General features: G+C 38.7%; 1 protein-coding gene across 6 annotated transcripts in view; it reads left to right on the forward strand.

Annotated features, from left to right (window-relative positions):
• Window positions 1-17,397, forward strand: part of LOC124367465 (protein phosphatase Slingshot) — a 311,228-nt gene extending 293,831 nt beyond the window's left edge. For 5 of the 6 annotated variants that reach the window (XM_046824292.1, XM_046824291.1, XM_046824293.1 and 2 more), the window contains 7 exons: window positions 9,748-9,942; window positions 10,783-11,052; window positions 11,905-12,051; window positions 12,158-12,341; window positions 12,847-13,108; window positions 13,963-14,161; window positions 15,438-17,397. In XM_046824292.1, the coding sequence (XP_046680248.1) occupies window positions 9,748-9,942; window positions 10,783-11,052; window positions 11,905-12,051; window positions 12,158-12,341; window positions 12,847-13,108; window positions 13,963-14,161; window positions 15,438-16,719 (2,539 nt within the window). In that variant the 3' untranslated portion in view covers window positions 16,720-17,397. Of the gene's footprint in view, window positions 1-1,491; window positions 1,550-9,747; window positions 9,943-10,782; window positions 11,053-11,904; window positions 12,052-12,157; window positions 12,342-12,846; window positions 13,109-13,962; window positions 14,162-15,437 lie in introns of those variants that run through there. The other variant, XM_046824296.1, reaches the window with a different exon arrangement.
• The last annotated feature ends 2,680 nt before the right edge of the window (window positions 17,398-20,077 follow it).

Below are 20,077 nucleotides of genomic sequence, written 5' to 3' on the forward strand. Positions count from 1 at the left end.
TAACCCTTCCTCGCCTAATATGGTAAACGTGGTAGAGCTTGTCAACAGCACAGAAATACACACACTACTTGATCGCGTGCATGGTTATCTTTGACATATTGTTGTTTGTTTAAGTAATTGTTGTAAACAATAATAAAAATTATTGAAAACGTATTGGGGAAATTGGTTTTGTTTATAATCAAAGGAGAAGTATTTTATAGTTTAGTCTAATTTTAAATTTAAATTCTCCTGGTAAAGTTTTTTTTTAGATTTAACCCTTTCAGTACCTTTTACGGTTGTAAAAGACCATTGTAACAAGATGTAAAATGGGATCATGTCAATTAACGACGTTAAAAGAATCAACTATTTAGTTTAGTTTTATTAAATTTGTAATTGCATCCTGCTGATATTTCCTGAAAATGAACTTAAAATTTTTTTAAATAATTATAATTAAACATAGTAAATTAAGTGATAGACACTAAACCGTCTTCTTGTTCGAAGAATTATTAAATTTTATATTGTTACACAATTTCTATTAAATTTTCTAATCTTATATCCGATAGTTCGTCAAGTTACAAAATACATGCAAAAAACATCTTTTAATCATTGTGTTTACTGAAACATGTGCTGTTATTATTGTAACTGACTATTAGTCGCAATAACGAATTTTATGTTTTTTTTTATCTTTTGTGTTACATTTCGTTGATTGTTTCCACTACTTTTAATACTGAAATGCAAACCAGGGGAAATAGTCTTTATGACTGATAGGATGTGATTAGAAAGTAAACCAGTTCGAGGATTTAAAAAAAGACCTCGACAAGATAGTACTTGGTCTCGTTAAAGATACAAATTATCGAAGACTTAGAGAGTTAATAATAAATACCACAAACTCGCTTTGCCGTAGCTTTCTAGAAAAGTTCAAATTTTTGCGACAAATAACTTAATCTAACAAAAACGTTTATTTTGGATCAGTCGTTGATTGAAGATTTTTGATTGGTGAAAATTTTATTGGAACGCCAAGACAATCAAGAGATACAAGAAGCGTTGTTTTGGAATCATGTACGAATTTGTCATTCATTCATGGACTTCAACTTAAGCTTGTCAATACCTCTGATTTTATTCATGCGTTGGGTAAACACCCTAGACATGTGCATACATATTTGTTAGAGAAATTCTACTCGCTATATTGTTGTGATATACATATTATCTTGTTTTGCGGTCGTGGGATTTTCTAGTTTTCCTTGATTCTGCAACGGTCTGACGTTTTATCGCACCCGCGGTTTCTCCAGAGTTGGCGACTTCCTCGGGGACTTTCCCGGGGCGCGCGGTGTCGACCCTGTCCGCGTCCGCGCGCACATCGCATACGGCTAAATACGGAGCTAAACGCGTAGGCTGTGAGTTCCCCCTCCCCACCTCCCCGCCGCTGCAGCCTCGACGGTGCGGTGGGGCTAGTCTAGCGCTGCTGGCTGCTCAGTGCGCAGTCAGTCAGTCAGTGAGTGAAGTCAGTTAGTGAGTGAGTGAGTGTGAGTGAGTGAGTTCAGCTAGCGGCGGACATGGGCCGCTTCATACGGTAAGCGGTGTGTTAGTGTGATGTGTCCAGTGGTGATTGTGATACAGGGTGTGCAGTAACTACGTCCATCGTTGTTGGCGTAGTTATACAGCGATTGACCGGACTAAAAACCGTCACAATTTGTGATCTGTAGGCTACATATTAGTATTATCATCCCCAATCCCTCCCACCAGCAAGTAATGGATTGGTTGTAATTTTAATCAAGATTCCAGGTTTTTACAATAAATCCATCGCTTACAGAGGGAGTACAGAACAAATTCGTTTAAAAGTTTAATTAAATTATGGACATTATTATCACTTTTACAGTATAATGCAACATTTTCAAATAAATTTGCAATTCGTTAAACCTAGATTTGATAAAAACATAGGATGTACTCAATGGTACGCAAAGAAAAATGTCGAATTTGAGTGCTCACTTAGAGAAATTCAATTTAACACTATTGCTTTGTGCATTCAGCTTCCAATAGTTGTGCAAATAGGCATAATTTGCATAAATTGTAATTTTTCACACGTCAGTCTTTTTAAGTTGCACCTGCCATTAATATTTAGGTTAACACATCAAGTGGTATAAACACTAATTGATTAAAATAGTTTAAACGTATTCGTTTGTTTGTTATTTATTTTTATGTGCAAAGGGTAGATAAGCAACTGCATCGTGTAGGTGTTATGCCTCAATTTATTGTGCCTTGTGTTAACAGCCTATTCAATAGCAAAATACTATCTGTTATTTATTGCCTTGGATAACTCGGAACGTTATAGGATCGTTAGTTTGACAGTGAGTAACTTAGATAAGGACTTCTTTGTTTGGAAAACAACTCAATTACGTAGACAGTATGGAATAATGTAGAGGTGCTTGTGTTGATTACAACATATTTGACAATGCCTTAATTAACTTGTAATTTTAGAACGTTTGATGGAGTATTTAATTTTTTTTTAGAAACTGTGTCTTACACAGACAAGTGAATAATTACGCAAACATAAATAGAATTTTAAAATGAATCATTAATATAAAAAATACGTCTTTTGATTTAATAAAAAGTTCAGTAAAATATAATTGTAGACTACGTAAGCATAAGTTAACGTAGGTGGTTTAAGAGAGCGTTAAATTGTGCAAGTATTACATTATGATCTTTACGACAATTATATGCACACGTCGTACAATTGTTAAATTTAATTATTGAAGACGTTTCATGAATACTACAGTGAAACAGATCGAAAGAACGGTCAATTAAATCACAGACGTAATCCAGATGGCTGCCTGGACGTGGCGGTATCGAAAAACCCAACCAGTAAATAGTGTTATCGGATAAAGCCTGATAGCGGCTCACCACAGATGCGTTCAGCTGATAAGAGCAGCGCAGCTGTTCACGGTATCAGTTCCGGAAGCGGTGGCTAGAAAGTGTGTCACATGCCTTGCTGTCTTGTTGGTGGCTTCGTTTATGAACGTGTTGACAACTTGATTTAGTTGGCGTTGCCGTGCGTTATATACACTTGTTGGCATTTGCTCGCTGTTTTCTTGTTAATTCTATGTAAAAGAGTTCTTTGTTCTTTACAAAAATTGTGACTACTCAGTAGACAATGTACAGAATTATTTTTTTTAATGTACGTTGTATCCAAAAAGCCTCATGCCCCACATCTATTTTAAAAAACTACAATAAGATTTACGTTCGCATCTTTCTAGCATAATATGTAGTATTTTTTGACGTAGTTTCAGCTTCCGTTGCGAATTAGAGGAAGTTGTGAGTGACTTAAACACATGGTATCGTATCCCTATCTTGTGACACTTTAAAGGGTTTTTAAGGAGAAAACCAATGGTGTGGTCGACTTTTGTAAGGCGTGGCGGTAAAATATGTGAGAGATTTTCGTTCACCTGCAGCTAATTGTTGGTAACTGTTAGCAGATTATGGGATACCGTATTACGTTAGGTTAAATTAGACTTTTACAATCAAGTCTGTCTAACACATTTGTAATGTAATGAACAGAGGGCATGTGAAAAAACTTCCACATCAGCAAGTTTTTTTTTCCTTTTAAAGATTCTGGTGTAATGCAAGGTTTATGTACATCTTTCAGTGTTCAGGGTCCTTTGGACGGAGTATAAGCACTTTCCACCCTTCCCATCCCCCTGGTTAATGGTGGCTGACCTTAGCAGGGTGGCGGGGCTCCTTGGATGTATCGTCTCCCAAAATTATTGATAAAATTATTGTTATCTTTGTGTTTTAAGTCGTGGAACAACTAAATATTTGTCAATTTTTAAATATTTTTGGAGCCCAGGTTTACCAACGTTTACTTGCTAAATTTGAAAATTTAGTATGTGATGCTATAGGAACCCAGGTACGTACTGGTTACATGGGCGGAGCCAGAGAGGGCGTCTAAGGGGTCCGGACCCCCTCCTAAATGTTCAATGTTTTAGCAAACTATTTTTTAAATAATTTAGTATCACTATAATGGCTCCTTACTTTATCTTTATTATAAACTCAGTTTAAGCTCGTTTCACTTTACAGCCTCTTAAAGCCCGACTTTTGTTTATTATGACTGTATTTACGAGCTCCATTTGCTTTGAGACACGAAATTTTGTGCAAAATTTACTATTTTCTTTTTTAAATTTGAAACTTTCAAAAATTTGAGTGTTTCCGAGGGGAGGCCCTCCAATTTTGTTTTGACCCCCTAACATTTTTCTTGGCTACGTCCTTGGCCGGTTAGATTGTGGAATCGATCGATTTGACGTTTCGGTATAGTAAGCGTCAGACCAACCACTCAGCTGGGAGAGAGAGGTCCTGATTGGTGGCTGAAGGTGAATACCCCGGACCTGTGTTTGAATACGTGCCGTGACGCAATCCACAAAACAACAGATTGTGACCCAGATATCGTCTCATTGATGCTAATCGACTGAGAGTTGTCGATCATTCGATTGTCCTAGGCACCGTTATGTACCCTTGGGCCACGCCACGACAACGGCTGACTTACTGGATGTTGTCTACTTCCGCGTGTAGTCAGTTATCGGAGTGACAGGCGGTATCGCCGAGCGGTACTAGGCCTGGCTCATTGTTTGTGTCACCGACCTTGCTGGTAGCTGCATTCACAACTTGATAGAAACACGCCGTGAACTATAATTCGGAAAGCCTCCGGCCCATGGTTTCCACGATGAAGGTTTTTGAAATCCACGTCCTAATGAGAGCTTAATGAGAGTCGCCGACGCGACGTTAGTAGTATCAATTTGACGGGAATTTTTTGTCGACAGTTCTTTTGAATCGGGACAGGTTTGAAAACTTTCACTGAAAGCAATATTAACTTTCCACTCCGTCTGGTGGACAAGGATCTTTCCACGGGGTTCATGATGAAATTGGTTCTGTGAAACTATTCGTTGCTCTGTGCCATCACCAGAATACACGGGTTACGAGCATACCGCACAACGCGCAAACCAACTCCTACTCTGCCACTTATGAGCCACTAAATAATACGTTCGTCCACATCATGCGGCATTAGATTGGCCATCAGGAATCTTTGCTGATGCGATTGAGGTTTTATTACTTACAGGCATGTGTGTCTTTGTTGCCCGCTTTCTACCTCGTTTCGCAACAATGACTGTAACGGCATGTGGATGTATTGTACACGCTGCAAGTGTATAGTGGGGAGTCAAGGCGGGTTTATTCCAGTTTACACAGATGTTGTGCGTCTGTGTATGATTGTCTTGGCGCCACTAGCTTTGTACCTTATGTCTTATTCATTCCATTTGTTCATAGTGCAGTTGTATGTTTAATAGGGCACTTTGAGCGATCATACACGGTAGTTCCTATTACGTTGTTCGTAATAAAAAAGAGTGGTCCTAAAATTGATCCTTTAAGGAGTCCAAACGGAGTGTTAGCCGATATATTCTGTACATGTGTCTTTAACTTATTAGCTTGATTACGAAAATACTATCAGTAACATTTCGCAAGCCTGCATTATGGCGAGCTCGCAGGTGCAAATTCTGGCAATGCTCTGTTAAACTTTCAAATACAAAACGGTTCTCCTATTATAATAACAGTTTTGCTTAGTAGTATAATGCTGTAACAAGACTGGCCTTGTTCTGCTGATAATATACATGTAAGACCTATCCACATATGACAGTTCGAAGGTCTGAGAATCAGATGTTAATTTGTCTGATACAGTAAAGTGGTCTGTATTATGTAATAGTCGCTAATAATGCGATCTTTAGTTACGTGAAATATATTACAATTATCATACGCGTAGTTTACATTGGTATTGAAATTACTTCTTGCTAATTAATTAATGTTTAAGAATTATTCTGCAAGTCAACTTGACAAGTATCGCAGAATTAGGCAAATCGCTGAATGGCCTGAAAATAAACTGAAATTTCGCTTACGGCACACACTGTACATCTTTCTCCTGGAATTGACTTAACCTCGAACTAGCAACAATAGAGTAACACTAGAGTGAAACCGAAGAAAGCCGAACAGCCACGTTCAAGGCCGAGGCGAGTCAGCAGCAAGAATAGCCTCTACGTCAGCTGCTGCACGGTCAGTGGTCAGGATATTGCTGAGTCCGGGGGTGTCAATGCCGCGGCTGACCATATCGACAACTACTTCGTGTCCTTCACAGTAAATGTGAGGTCATGAGAATTGTGACAAGGCTCGCGTGGGAATCTCTGAACCAGTAAAGCCTACCCAGTAGTATAGTGGATATTTTCGTGGGACGTAATAAAATCTAACCTAATAACTATATATACAGTTTCATTCTTGACAGATGCACCGCCAGGACTTGCACCTGCGCTGCGAGGCCACCATACTGCAGGTGGACGCCGAGCCAAATGCTGCTGATACCAATTTCGCGACCAAATTAGAAGTTAAAGGCATATGTACAGGTGCACCAGTCGACGTTGGCTAACACCTCGTTTGGACTCCCTAAAGGATCAGTTTTAGGACCACTCTTTTTTATTCACTGATATTCCAACCAGATTTGTACCTAGACACTTCCAAAAATGCAAATAAAGATAAGCAATTTTGATGGTTGAACGTGATAGGGAAGTAAAACTACTCATCTGGCTATAACTTACCAGAAAAAGGTTATTTGTTAACAGGATAACTAAATCTTCAGATCCTTGGCCAGCACTCCACAAAACCTGACTTTCTTCCTAATTCTCTAATGAGCCTGATCATTCTTAGATTGAGTCCTTCAAAACAGGGTTCTTGTGTAGAATTCCTCCGCTTAATTCATTACCACCGCATTGACATAACTTTTTCCGGAACGAAATTATGACTGTATAATTTAAATATTTTCTGATAGGTATTATCTCGAGGTATATATATTTCGTTCTTCGCCCATAACACTAAAGTCCCCCAAAATGGGTTTCGCTCGTCTTGATTGCGCAGACGTACTCGGAGTTGGCGGCGGCGATGTGGAGGCCGCTAGCCCAACATGGGCACACACACCAACACGAGTCGACCGGCCTGTCAGGCCTCCTTCTATGTACAGAGTGGCCGCACCGGCTCTTCTAGCCGATGAAATACCACACCCGTGTCTCGACTGGGGGAGTGATCCGTCAAGGCGCCCTCACTGGGGCAGTTTCGAAGTGTTGCCGGAATCGAAATCCGGGCAGCAGTTTTGATAGTCAATGCTCGGCTAATTGGGACTGGTTTTGCTCGATACGTTATTGAACCGTTTTTAACCACACAAGAAATTCAGATTGTAATGAGAAATTGGTGTCATCCCATCTAAAGTAAAAAGCAATACATTTTATATGATACAGGCCATGGATATAATGTTTTTTCTTTTTATGATCTATCACTATATAATAATACACGTTTAACAGTTCACGCCAACCAAACACAACACACTTCACGAAACAAATGAGAAATGTTGCAACTGAAACGTCAAAGATCACGAGTATGGCACCCACGAGAGCGTGTTTTGCGGGGATCCCCGAATTATACATAGAGCTGAGCTAGTGCTAGTGGAAGAATCCCCGAAAAAGAAATTGTTGTGCTAGCGATTTATTTTTGTTTGTTTGTACATTGTTCTTAAAGTTGAGAGACCGGGGTGGGTGTCACCCCAAAGAAGGTGACAGCCGGTGCGGCCCGACCCCGCCGCCACCCTTTGCTACGCCACTGCCTCCACCAAATCAATGACAACGAAAGGGTGTGGAAATTCTTGTTTTTTCAAGAGTCATCTAGACATGTTGCCTGATTGGTAAAAGATTAAACGTTTTGGGCAACTGAGACATTGGAAAGTTGACTTTACCAAAAGTAGAGACGTTTGGGAATTTCGTTCAGTTTGCACTAAAGAAGACAGAAACACTTGCTCGGAGACCAGTAGATTGTAAAGTAGGTTTCGCTTGAGCGGAACTGACGCGTAGTTCAGTCGTTGGCTCGGGCCGAGAGAAGGTGAAAGATGTCTCTATTTGATCTGTGACAGGCGACACTAGAGGGACGTGTCCGGTAGCTGAGAGCTGTGGGCCGGCTCTTGACTGATGGGCTGTCTGTCAGACGGAGGTGGCCGCCGGCTTCATTGAGAAACGAGTAGGCGTGGAGTCCCATTGACAGATGACGACGTCTCCTATTGGAAAAGTTTGCGAAATGCGACGTGCCAAGTGTTCATCGAAGGCTCCGTTGTATTTGAAGGTTTCGGAATTGATTTTCTCAACTTTGACTCGTAGAAAGGGAAAGTGAGGTTATGTAATGTAGCGAGCATTACTACCGCAGGATCCCCCGCAGACAGACCGGTCCTGTGGGCCCGCCCTGTCCTTCCTCTCTACGGTGACAGGTCGGTCACGTGGCTGTTCCTACCCTTAAGTGCGGATAACGACCACGCGAGGTGAAATAAGGCAGGGCCAGTCTTCACGTCTCGCCAAGGACGCCTTTTTCTTTCTGACAGCATTTCCAAAGGAAGTCGCTCTCAGTGGAAGGATTAGGTTTTTGCCTCATAGTGGTCGGTGGGTGCTTTATAAGGTGTGTTGGATTGACTTGTTACCTATTTTGCGTTTTCTCCATAAATTTCCAATTATTGAGTATTTTGTGATTGAATCGCCCTATAGCGTGGTATGTTTTTCTTATTTATTTCCATTTTGATTACAGTTTAAATTTAGGTATGGATGTAGTAACGCGTCTGAATCGAAATCTTTTACAGACGCAGTAAGAATCGATTTAACTAATTATTCCACGCTGGAGGCTCCAGGGATAATTGATGCTGCGGCTGGAGTCCGGTGCCGCGCTGTCTGGGCGAATGCGGTGTTGCCATATTCCCGCTGCTCGAAGCGGCAACACCGCCGCACCTGCCAAGGCCGTCGACGCCGTGATAACACTGTCACTGTTAGGGCGCCGCGTCCCGCACGGTCAATGACCTTGGGTTGTATGTTGGTTCTGAACCTCTGGAGACCTCAATGTAGAGTCCATCCATTCAAAAAGGCCATGGCCCTGAACAGCCTCCAGTAGAGCAGTCCCAACAGCTTGAATTCTGATGATAACAGTAAACCTTGAAAAGATTGGATATATTTTGTGATTGAAAGAATGGACTTTATCATTAAGAACTGTCGGTTTCAGCACCCTTCCTATCATACATTTAAGTGTATAATTCCCATGGATGTGGATTTTCAATGTCTTTGTATTATCACTCAATAATTTTGTCTATGGTAATTTTATGTTAATCCTTTACTTGGTTAGCATTTCAGGATTGAGTAGGCATTTGTTTTTCTGAAAATGTGAAGGATATTACTAGATATTAGTGAATTATCCAAATGAATCTTCGTGTAAATTGTTATTAAGATAAAGATACCCTTACGGACATACACAAGAAGGTGCTTACTATTTTTCCTCTTGCATCTGTGGAAAAGTAGAAAAATAGCTGTTTTTCAGCAAACACTCTGGATTTACCTTAGGGGATTACCAGTGAAGGAGTTAGAGATTTATGTTGGGATTGTAAAGGAGAGGATCTGATTGGTGTACTTAATGTATTCTTCTATGTAACAATTCACATATATTCATATGACTAGTTCAGTACAGGCTACAATTTGGTCAGAAAACTTTGATTTTAGTCTACGAATTTCACTGAGATCAATTTGACCACCGACAAATGATTTTGGAAAACCCTTGTTGTTCTGTCAGGTGAATAATCTGTTACGTATGTGAATCTGTTGCAGTGAAAGTAAACATTTATTAAATGCTTATGGGTATTTGTTGTGTTGACCAATATGTTGGTTGTTGCAGGTCTGCGCTACAGACACTACACAAGGTTAGCTCGAAGGCGCGGGAACACAACTACTTTTTGGGAGGCGTGACACACGAGTGGGTATCTTACTATGAGCAGCGCATCGAGTCCGACCGCTCGTGTCTCAACGAGTGGCACGCCATGGACAGCTTGGAGTCACGGCGACCCCCCTCACCGGACTCTCTACGGAGCAAGTGAGTATGCATGTACATTTGTAGAAAGTTGTTTTTGGGAACCTCAAGGTTCAGGGGTTTTGGTTCTCAATGATTAGATGATGATGACAGGGAGTGTACTCAATATTGAAAGAGAATCAGAATGATTGTGTAGGCTGTATTTTAATTTATTATTTGTTAAAATCGGAACAGAGAACTTGCGTAAAACATATTTCAGAAAAGAAGTCAAAGGTTTGCTTTATATAAAAGAATAATCGTTCTTATAAAGGAAACAACAACTATACTAATAATTTTGTTACCGTGTATTTGTATATTCATCATAATTGGTCTAGCAACCGTAAGGTATTTACTTGACTGGTCCTTGTTGCAAAGTGAGTAATTTGTGCTAGAGGCAACAGTTGACTCTAGAAGAGTCTTTGCTTAATGTAATTGTGACATTTATGAGGGTAGCTAGTAAACAGATCTAAATGTGAGAGGGTCAATTTTGTTAACCCTAGTATGGTTAACCCTTGAGATTATCATGAAGGCCAAGGATTTGGAAGAGATGACAAGAAAGTAGTTTCAGACATAGCTGAAGGAGGTTTGAACGACAACAGTTGATTTTTGCTGGCTGTGTTAATACAAGGCTGTGGTGATGCTTGTGAGGTCTTCATTTGAGATGATCATGACATCCATGGGTAAGGCGGCCAGCAAGCATTTTCGTACATGTCTAAAGGAAGGAAATGAACAAGATGTCGATAATTTAAAATATGTGTGGGTACGAGGTGATGCTGAACATAAGGAGACGTCTATGGACTGGAATGAAGTCCAGCAAGCACGTTCATTTTGTCAAATGATTTGACGTCTGGTTGATGGTTGCAGGCCGTGTGAGCGGGAGGCGACACTGACATTAGTGCGGTCTTCGCTGAAGGAGATCATGATGTCTGTGGATTTGGACGAAGTGACCAGCAAACAGGTCCGGACACGCCTAGAGGAGGTGTTGGACATGGATCTGGGCGAGTACAAATCGTTCATCGACCAGGAGATGCTGGTGATCTTGGGTCAGATGGATGCTGCAACGGAGATATTCCCTCATGTCTACCTTGGTTCCGAATGGAACGCATCCAACCTTGAGGAACTTAATAAAAATGGGTGAGTTATTAATGATAACTGTATTCGTATTTATTTATTCCTGCGATAAGATATCAATCAGATATCAATCAATTTGTTGTTTGGAGACCTCTTAAGAGGAAGAGGGAATTTCATAGATATTTACCACTACTCATAGTAATGTTATTTACTCTGATTTGTCAAGCGAACAGACCACAATACTAACCTAAAATTCCACGCCAGACTCCACGTATATTGTTAGAGCAGTGACTTTAGATTTGTCTCTAGTTCACAACTCTCTGTCTTAACTTGAGAAGTGTTTCTGTCCACCAACTTCCTCCCATAGGTAATTTGTTGTAATTGAGATCTGTATACCACTGTCAAGAATAAGACCATTCTGAGCCCTTAGGACGTTTTCTTTCAGAGCACTCAGAAACAAAAATGTTGTTGCAAAACTCTAGGAATTATTTCGATTTAATAAATTTACAATTATTCATAACTCAAATTTTCTAATTTTGATTTCATATACTTGTAGAATATTTAAGAATTCTGTAGCAACATTTTCAAAAGGAGACAGGGCGTGCATGAGCTTAAGAATCAAGAGTGTGGTTGAACAAAATTTTTGCATTTTCAAAAATGTTAATCTGTAACAAAGTAAACAAACTCTGTTCAATACAAGAGTGAGATGAGTGAACAAGACCTGAAATGATTATTTATGCTTAATGATCCTATACAATGTTGACTTTTTCTACATGTTCACCTAAAGAAAAATAGAATATTATTTTCATCAAATTGATATGAATCATTTATTAACATCTTAGTCATTTTATCAAGATCTTATATTAGATTTAAGATTTTTCTATGAATAAATTAAAAATTTCAATAAATTTCCAGTGTCTGCCACATACTGAATGTGACCAGAGAAATTGACAACTTCTTCCCCGGGATGTTTGACTACATGAACGTACGTGTTTATGATGACGAGAAGACTGATCTGCTCAAACATTGGGATGACACCTACAAATACATCAATAAGGCACAGTAAGTTGATAGTGTTCGATTTCTGTGGTTTTAAATGTGTAATTTCGTACGCTAAAAACCAGTTTGCTTTTTTTTAGGCAATAAGTAACCGTTTCTGTGATTGTAGGACGCAAGGTTCGAAAGTCCTTGTCCATTGCAAGATGGGTGTAAGTCGCTCCGCTTCAGTGGTGATTGCATATGCAATGAAGGCGTACAACTGGGATTTCAAGAAGGCACTAGAATATGTGCAGCAGAAAAGGAATTGCATCAAGCCTAACACCAATTTCATCTCTCAGCTAGAAACGTACCAGGTATGTACTTTTGGTAACCATGAACCATTTGATTGTTCTTTAAAGAATCTTTCAACGTTGGTTAAAAATAAGAAACCATAAATATCTTTACGCATAACAATTTTGGTTTACTCATGTTTTTTTTTTTATCTTTTTGAAAAGCCAATTTAATGCTAAATAATTATAGAATATCCTAAAGCTCAAACTTTTAAGAGTGTTGTTTTTTATTTCTCAATTTCACTAGAAAAACAATAACATTGTTTGCAGGACATGAGCAGTTTGTGAAGGAAGTGAGAAAAGTGTATAAAAATAGTTTATTACATAAACTTGATATCCGGCAATTACTCACAAGTATTAATTTAATTACTCAAATCACATATCATACAGATGTAAACACCAGTGTTGAAAAGATTTCAGCACAAGAATTTACTGGATTTGAAAATTTATTATCCAATATCCTTCAACTTCAGTTTGTCGTCTATCACGTTGTTGTTGTTGAGACTCATCTCTCCTCTCTCTCTTGCAGGGTATCTTAGATGCAATGAAGAACAAGGAGAAGCTGCAGAGGTCCAAGTCTGAGACGAACCTGAAGACAAGAGAGTGTGTGGTGGTGGCGGCGTCCGAGCGGTCTGTAAGCGAGGGTGAGGGAGGAGACCAGGAGAGGCGAGGCACTCCACCCCGCTGTCGGCTGAACGTGGCAGGGACAGAACTGGCGAGGGCGGGCTGTCGACCCAAGAGTTGGTCTCCGGACCACGCCACTGCCAACCTGCTCTTCACCACAACACCTGGTACTAAAACTGTAGTTAATTAATGTCTCCTTGCAAATGCCATCTTGTTTCGGACACAAACAAGTTGTGTTAACAGAGAAATTTATGAACAAAACAGATTTGTTTGAAATAATTAAGAGTTGGCTGTACTGGGGTCTCAGAAAATGTTAAACCCCTAACACTTTCACCCCATTATTTATTGACGGAATCGTGTAAAGTATCTTTTTGAAAGATATTATTAATATTTATCCAACGCTATTTGTTTTCTTTATTCTTTTTTAAGAAATATGGAAATATGAGAAGCTTTTGTATGCCTATTAATCATATCCTCAAAATGAGATGCTTTTCATAGTAATAGAACTGAGGGCTTAAAATTCTTCATATGGGGTAAAACCTAGGGTTGTTTCATTACAGCGGGCTCTTGAAGTACTTAATAAAATATGTTTGTTACACATCAGGGTTTCATGCTTCAGCCCTTAAAAGCTGTCTATAAGAACACAAAAATCTAGTGATTAAACAAAATTAATTTCAGTAAAAATGTATTAATAATTCTGTTTTGACCATAAAGAGTAAAAGAGTATGAAGGTTCTTTAAAAAAATTTGCAGTTTGTATACCACACATTGAAAAAATTGAAGCTTTTGGTCTTCAGAAAAAAAAACATATTAAATAACCTCACGTTATTGAAAAGACCCTTAAAGTGAACCTGAAACATTTTCTAAAATAGTTCTTTCTGATTTCTTATTATTTGAAATATTGGTCCTAAAAGGGTTCAAATACCTTAATATTTAATTGATTTACATTCTATTACTACTTGATGATTGAAAAGAGAGAGATGTTTTTGAGACCTTGTAACGAAGTTGTGTTGTTCCTTCAGCTCCGACGTCAGTGTCTATGGAGAGGTTGGACAGGACAGAGACTACCGATGTCCAGGTGGAGCCCCCCGCCCCCCCACCACTACCACCCCCTCCTGTCGAGGCCCGCAACTACAACCTGCATGTCAGGATGCCCTGTAGCAACGGCTTATCGTACAGCGTTTCTCAGAACAAAATCCTGCAACTCTCCTCCAACCAGAGGTACATTCTAGTTATTCTCTTCTAGTTCTTTTGTAATTTGTTGAATTATTCAGTATGTTAAAAAAGTGTATTATAATTTTTTTTTTTTTTTTAATATCTATTGATTTTTAACAATTTTTTAAATAGTATTTGTGATTTTAGTTCTATGGGTTTTCGAATTTTCCATGCCAAGAAGACTGGCCAGTTTTTACCAAAATTGTAATAGTCTATTAGGGAAACTATAATTCTACACCAGTGTTCACATGTTTGATTAATAGATACAAATTTTTATTGATTCTTAAACGATTCTTTTTGTTGAAAATATTATTATATATGTTTACACAAATTTAAAAAGTATAAAAATATTGTCAGGTCACATACACATGTTCAGTATGGGATTGCATTTTGAAAATTTAAAGTTATTTGAATAATTTTAACAAAACTTAGCTAAAATATGAAAAAGTAATAGTAACAGTTTTGTAAATTGTTAATCAGCAACAAAAACTGAATCATTGACTGACTTTTTTTCTTTATTCAAATATCTTGTAATAATTTTGAAACATAGTTCAGTATAAACACATATACGAATTTCGCAGATTTGCTAACGATTGCTACAATTTCTGTCTCCTGTCTATATCTGTGAAGAATTTACAGTCATACCTCAGAAACACAATGAAAAAGTAAATTGAGTAGGTCTACTCTTTCGTAGTTATTTCATAACCACTCTTCAATGTTGTTAGCTAAGTCTGATAAAAAATTTATGATTGTGTCAATACAATCAAAGCCCAGTCACTTATCAGTCCACATAAAGTGATCCAGCTTGTCTGAACTAAAGCAGTTAAATGTGTCCTTTAAATTAGGTCTCTCTAATTTATTGAGATTTAGTCTGCAACCCCGAGTGCGGTTTGCTTCAATCAGATTCGTCCCTCCCCAAAGCCAAGTCCTAGTTACATAACTGTTAACATATAATTGTAGTTACAAAGATAATTAGCCTTTTTGACCTAGACACATTCATTTAATTGTAACTGTACTGAATTGGAATTTTGTTATAAAAAAAACTTAGTTCGAAGATACAATTTTTTAAGTGATATGAACATTGGCAGTTAAAGTATTTTATACAATTCACAATAGTTTTTACTATCGTTAAAATTGTATTGTATTAGATTTAGTTAGATACTAATGTAAAGCATATTTAGTAAACTTAACCGTTTACTTTCTCATTCATGTGACGTCAAACATGTACACCTTCTGTAACAACTGAATAAAGATTTTTCTGATTCTGATTGTGTTTTTACAGCCCAGAGGTGCCGTCGGTGAAGCACCGTGTGAATGCCCTGGAGTCCCAGAACGGCAGTGTGACACCTCAGCTGGGCCGTCGAACCGTGGACCGCAAGGGGCTGGTGCTGAACCTCACGTCCCAGTTCGAGGAGGAGTCTCCACCCCTTCAGGCCAACAAGGACACCTGGGACCCCGGAGAGCGCGAGCGAGAATGTGAAGTGAAGTGCGAGACTCGAACGCTCGGTAGGAAGGTGCGAACCGACGGTGACCCTTTCTCCAATCGCTTGGACAGGGTGTTCGACCGGGAAGAACGCAAAGTGCAGAGGAACGTTCCTAGTGTCGTGACTGAGGACGCGATCAAAGAGTGTGAAGTGTCGCGGCAGAGCAGTTGGAGCTCCTATGACAGTGCGGTGGTGTTGGGTGACCCGAGAGACTGCGTGTCGCGACAGAGCTCCTGGGGCTCGGGAGACACCAAGTGTTGTACCCTGCCTTCTAGAAACAGTTCCTGGGGTTCGTACGACATGAGACCGACGGAGTCGTGGAACCCCGGTACGGTGAAACGTACCAAACAAAAACTGGAGGAGGGGATCATAGACACGGCCAAGAGGGTCTGTCAAGACATTAGCAATACTTCTCCCCCCGAACCATCCCCCCCTCCGGACACGGACTCTCGGACCTCTGTCAAGGGGACAACCGACCTTTTAGAGAATAGGAATGGGGAAAATTCTGTGCACGTTACCAGGCGGTGTGTTTCCGTTGACGAGTCGAAGCTCGGGACTATTTCGGATTCGAACGAGACCCAGAAAAGCGTCCTGGGTCTGGTCCAGAATCTCAAAAAAGAATTTGAAGCGAAGTCGGTCGGTGCGAAAACGGACAAGACGCCGGAAGAGACCACGGAACCTAAGACTGAAGAGACCGGTAAGGTGAGGAGTCTGCCCAGCTCACCGGTCAGTGATCGGACCGAGAAACCCAGTCCTGCCACCTCACTAGAAGATCTGTCCGTTCGGAAACTGGTCGGAAAGTACGAAGATAGGCCGACATTCCCCCAACCGCCTGTACCTCCAAGGAAATCTAGTCTAGATCCTCAACCATTAGTGATAAAACATTCGTCTCTTTTTGTACATAACGTGAAGAAAGCTCGACCGCCAGTGAAGACTTGTATTCCCACCCCTAGTGCGGTTATGGCTAGTGTCGTCGCGAAGGCTGCCAGTAAAAAACAGCAACAAGGCAAGACCCATCCTCTAGCTAGGTTAGCGTTGAACAAGCAACGGCACACCAACGCCGTGTACAACACCATGTAATGTTTGTCCAGCGGAAAAACTTATACCAAACAAGCTCTTGTGATTCATTAATTGTAAAAATAGAACTAAACTTATAAAAAATATTTTTAGCGTTCATGATGTAAACCGTTCGTAAAAACATTATTTTTCTATATATATGGATATATTGTGTTTGTTATAAAATTGTACTATCTCGTCATTTTATTCACTGCCAATCCAGCTGGTCCTGGCTCGTGATAAAATTTTATAATATTACTTGAAATTTTACTTAAAAGAGTATCGCATTTTGACAATTTTACGTTTTTGATTTTGTGATCGCTGTGATTTTAATAGGCCACTGTGACTATCTAGCTTAAACACATCACCATTGAATCTCATACTGTATATACATGGCTTCTGCCGTGATCATCTAGTCTCCGTGTGTGTGTGTAGCGTTCGGTGCGATAGGTATTAAACATTCCCAGAGAATGGATATGCACAGATAATAAAGTCGATTTTGCTCTTTCGCATTTGTTTGCTTTTTAAACGCGCAGTAATTTTTGTTGCAACGTTATCGGTTGTATTTACTATGATCAATTTGAAATTATTACAAAACGTTTTATTAGTCGTGATCCACTTTGTTTCTGTGCCTAGCTTTGTCAAGTGTACATTTTTGTATTATAGTTTGTATGAAAAAGTAAAAGTTTTTATTGCTTAAAATATTGTTATTTGGATTTTCCTTTCCATACTTTTGTATTGTTTTAAAATTATTGTCAATAAACTTTAAAAAAATTACTGTTGTTTGAGTTTTTTTGCTTTAATTTAGATAGATTATATTTTACCATGCAATTAAAACCATGACTTATTTATTGTATTGCTGTTGAGGTGGATAAAACTGTCGCAGGTGAAACTCAGAAACTGAACTGTCAAATTAGCAATAAAAAAATTCCATTGAAGTTTTCAGTTTTATGTTAATAAAAACTATTGACAGACATTAGTTTTGGGAAGTTCATAAAATTTTACATGATTTAAAATTCTGAGATAAGCCTTGCAGATCAGTGGATAAAGACCATTATCTTAAAAACTATATTTTGGTGAATCTGCCTAACACAACTAAAATAAATGTAATTAATTAGTTCTAACTTCAGTAAAATAATTATAATATTTTCAAATCACTGTTACATAAATATGAAATATATAAAGACAATGGCGAATTCAGGGGGGGGGAGGGGTTGTTATAGGAATCATCACTACCCAACCTAAATATTTTTCAATATATATATATAAAGAATAAAATTAAAAGACTTCACATAAATCCTTTAATATTTCGACTGTTATTGTCGTTATCAAAAAGGATACAAAAAGTGTATATAATCTCAGAATTAAAAGTAAACTTTTAATTTTAATTACTAATTAATGGTAGCACATTCACCCGGCAAGTGAGAGATCCGGGTTCGACTCCCGGCGGAGCAAGTACTTTTTGTGATTCAATGTTTATTGAAATAATATATATATATATATATATATACATATATATTTCTTTATAAAAGTAAATTTTAGACTCAAAAACGTGTGGATGTGTGTTTATAACATTTTCTGGAGGAGGACCTCCCGGACCCTCTATCCCATGAGGGGTATACCCCCTCGATCCCCCAGTTGTGACACCTCCTGAAACTTGATGCTAAATCCTCCCATGAATAAGGATTGGGACGAAAATGGAAACTTGAGGCTATCTGTTATTGCCCACCATTTGTGTAGTGCTGGTCCATTCACAATAGAATAGAACAGCATTTCCTAAATTGAGTGTGATACAGTCTTAACTTAAAATGGTAAAGTTGAACTAGTATAAGTGTAAAGTTTATTAATAAATTATAAATCTATATAATATAAATTGCTTATTGAGATAATTTTACACATGAATAAGCTTTAACTTCAAAACTACATAAATATTATGCACCATAATGCTTCATAAAATACAACAGTTCAAAATGTGTATAGTTTGATAAAGCACTTGTATTTTGAAGCATACATTTTTTTATCTATTTTACAAGATAATTCTGATAATTTTTGACAGACGTACAAAGAATTTAGTTTTATTCATTGTAGGGAAAATTAAAAATTATACAACTTAATAACTTAATATATAATATACATTAATGTTTTAATAACTTTGCAAATATTAGCACCAGCTTAAATAATTGTTTAGTTAGAAAAATACTAAGATAAACAAAGGAAAACTACCAACATTTCTTGACATATACTTTGCTAATCGAAAAGAGAAAATTATCTACACAAATTATAGATGAATTGGACACATTTGCTAATTCTCTTGTGGCTTGGATGGGATTCGTAGAATCAACAGATTTGGACTTCAGATCAAATAACTTGCAATGATCAATATCTGGTGTGGATTTCTGGTTTTTCAAAAAGTAGATGCAAGAGGTTTTGGGTTGAAATCCTCTTTCTGATATTTTTTCAGGCAGGTTAATAATAGTGATAACAGATTTGTTTTTCGGTTTGGGTTTTTATTGGAAGATGCTATACTGGTTTTATACTAACTAATTTCAAAGGATACCTTTTTTTCTGAAAATGGATTAACTGGTTGATCATTATTTGGAAGCAAGGGCTGTGAAATGGTGAGTTTGGGTGCTAGGTTACAAGAGAGAGCTGGAGATATTGCTGCTTGTTGGTGGCTCTGATGTCGATAAGTTTGAAAGGAACTTCCCTTACCACTTTGTGCTCGAAAGGCCAGCAGCACTGGCCACACCAAGTTTGCAGACAGTTGGTGATTTTTTTAATCCTGAGGGAAAAAGACGGTTAGTCCCCGTGCATAGTCCTAAAAAGGACCTTTGCGCCTCCCTTACTTAGATTTGAGGGTTCCTGTTTTTGCAATGTCCTTGGGGCTGAGGAGATGTACTCCCAGGAATCTTTACAGAATTTTGGAATTGAACCAAATATGCTCCGCTGATTCCTCCTCTTCTCAGCAGAGTCTACATTCGTCAGTTTGACTAAGGCCCACCTCATAAGATGTCTCCATAGGGGTCCATGTCCTGTCAACATCCCTAATATCAGTCTTATATCCTTCTTACTCTGATCTAGGAGAGCTGCCCACCCTTTAGCGTAAGGAGAGATAAACATTCTAGATTTGTCTTAATCCTGAGGCTCTACTACAATTAATGTTTCTTATCCTCTTTTCCCAATCTTTTACAAGAGCTTTGCTGTTGGAGAAAACTATCCCGCAATCTGGCTCAGGCCCCACCATTATGGACTACACTCGCTTTTTGGCGAGAATGTCTGCTTTTTCATTTCCAAGAATGTCCTCATGGCCCGGCCCCCAACCGAGTGTAACTCTGTTATTCGTATTCAGCTCAGCTAGAGCATTTTTACATTCCCAGACTGC

This window comes from Homalodisca vitripennis, chromosome 8 (genome assembly GCF_021130785.1).
Source record: "Homalodisca vitripennis isolate AUS2020 chromosome 8, UT_GWSS_2.1, whole genome shotgun sequence".
Classification (NCBI taxonomy): Eukaryota; Metazoa; Arthropoda; class Insecta; order Hemiptera; family Cicadellidae; genus Homalodisca; species Homalodisca vitripennis.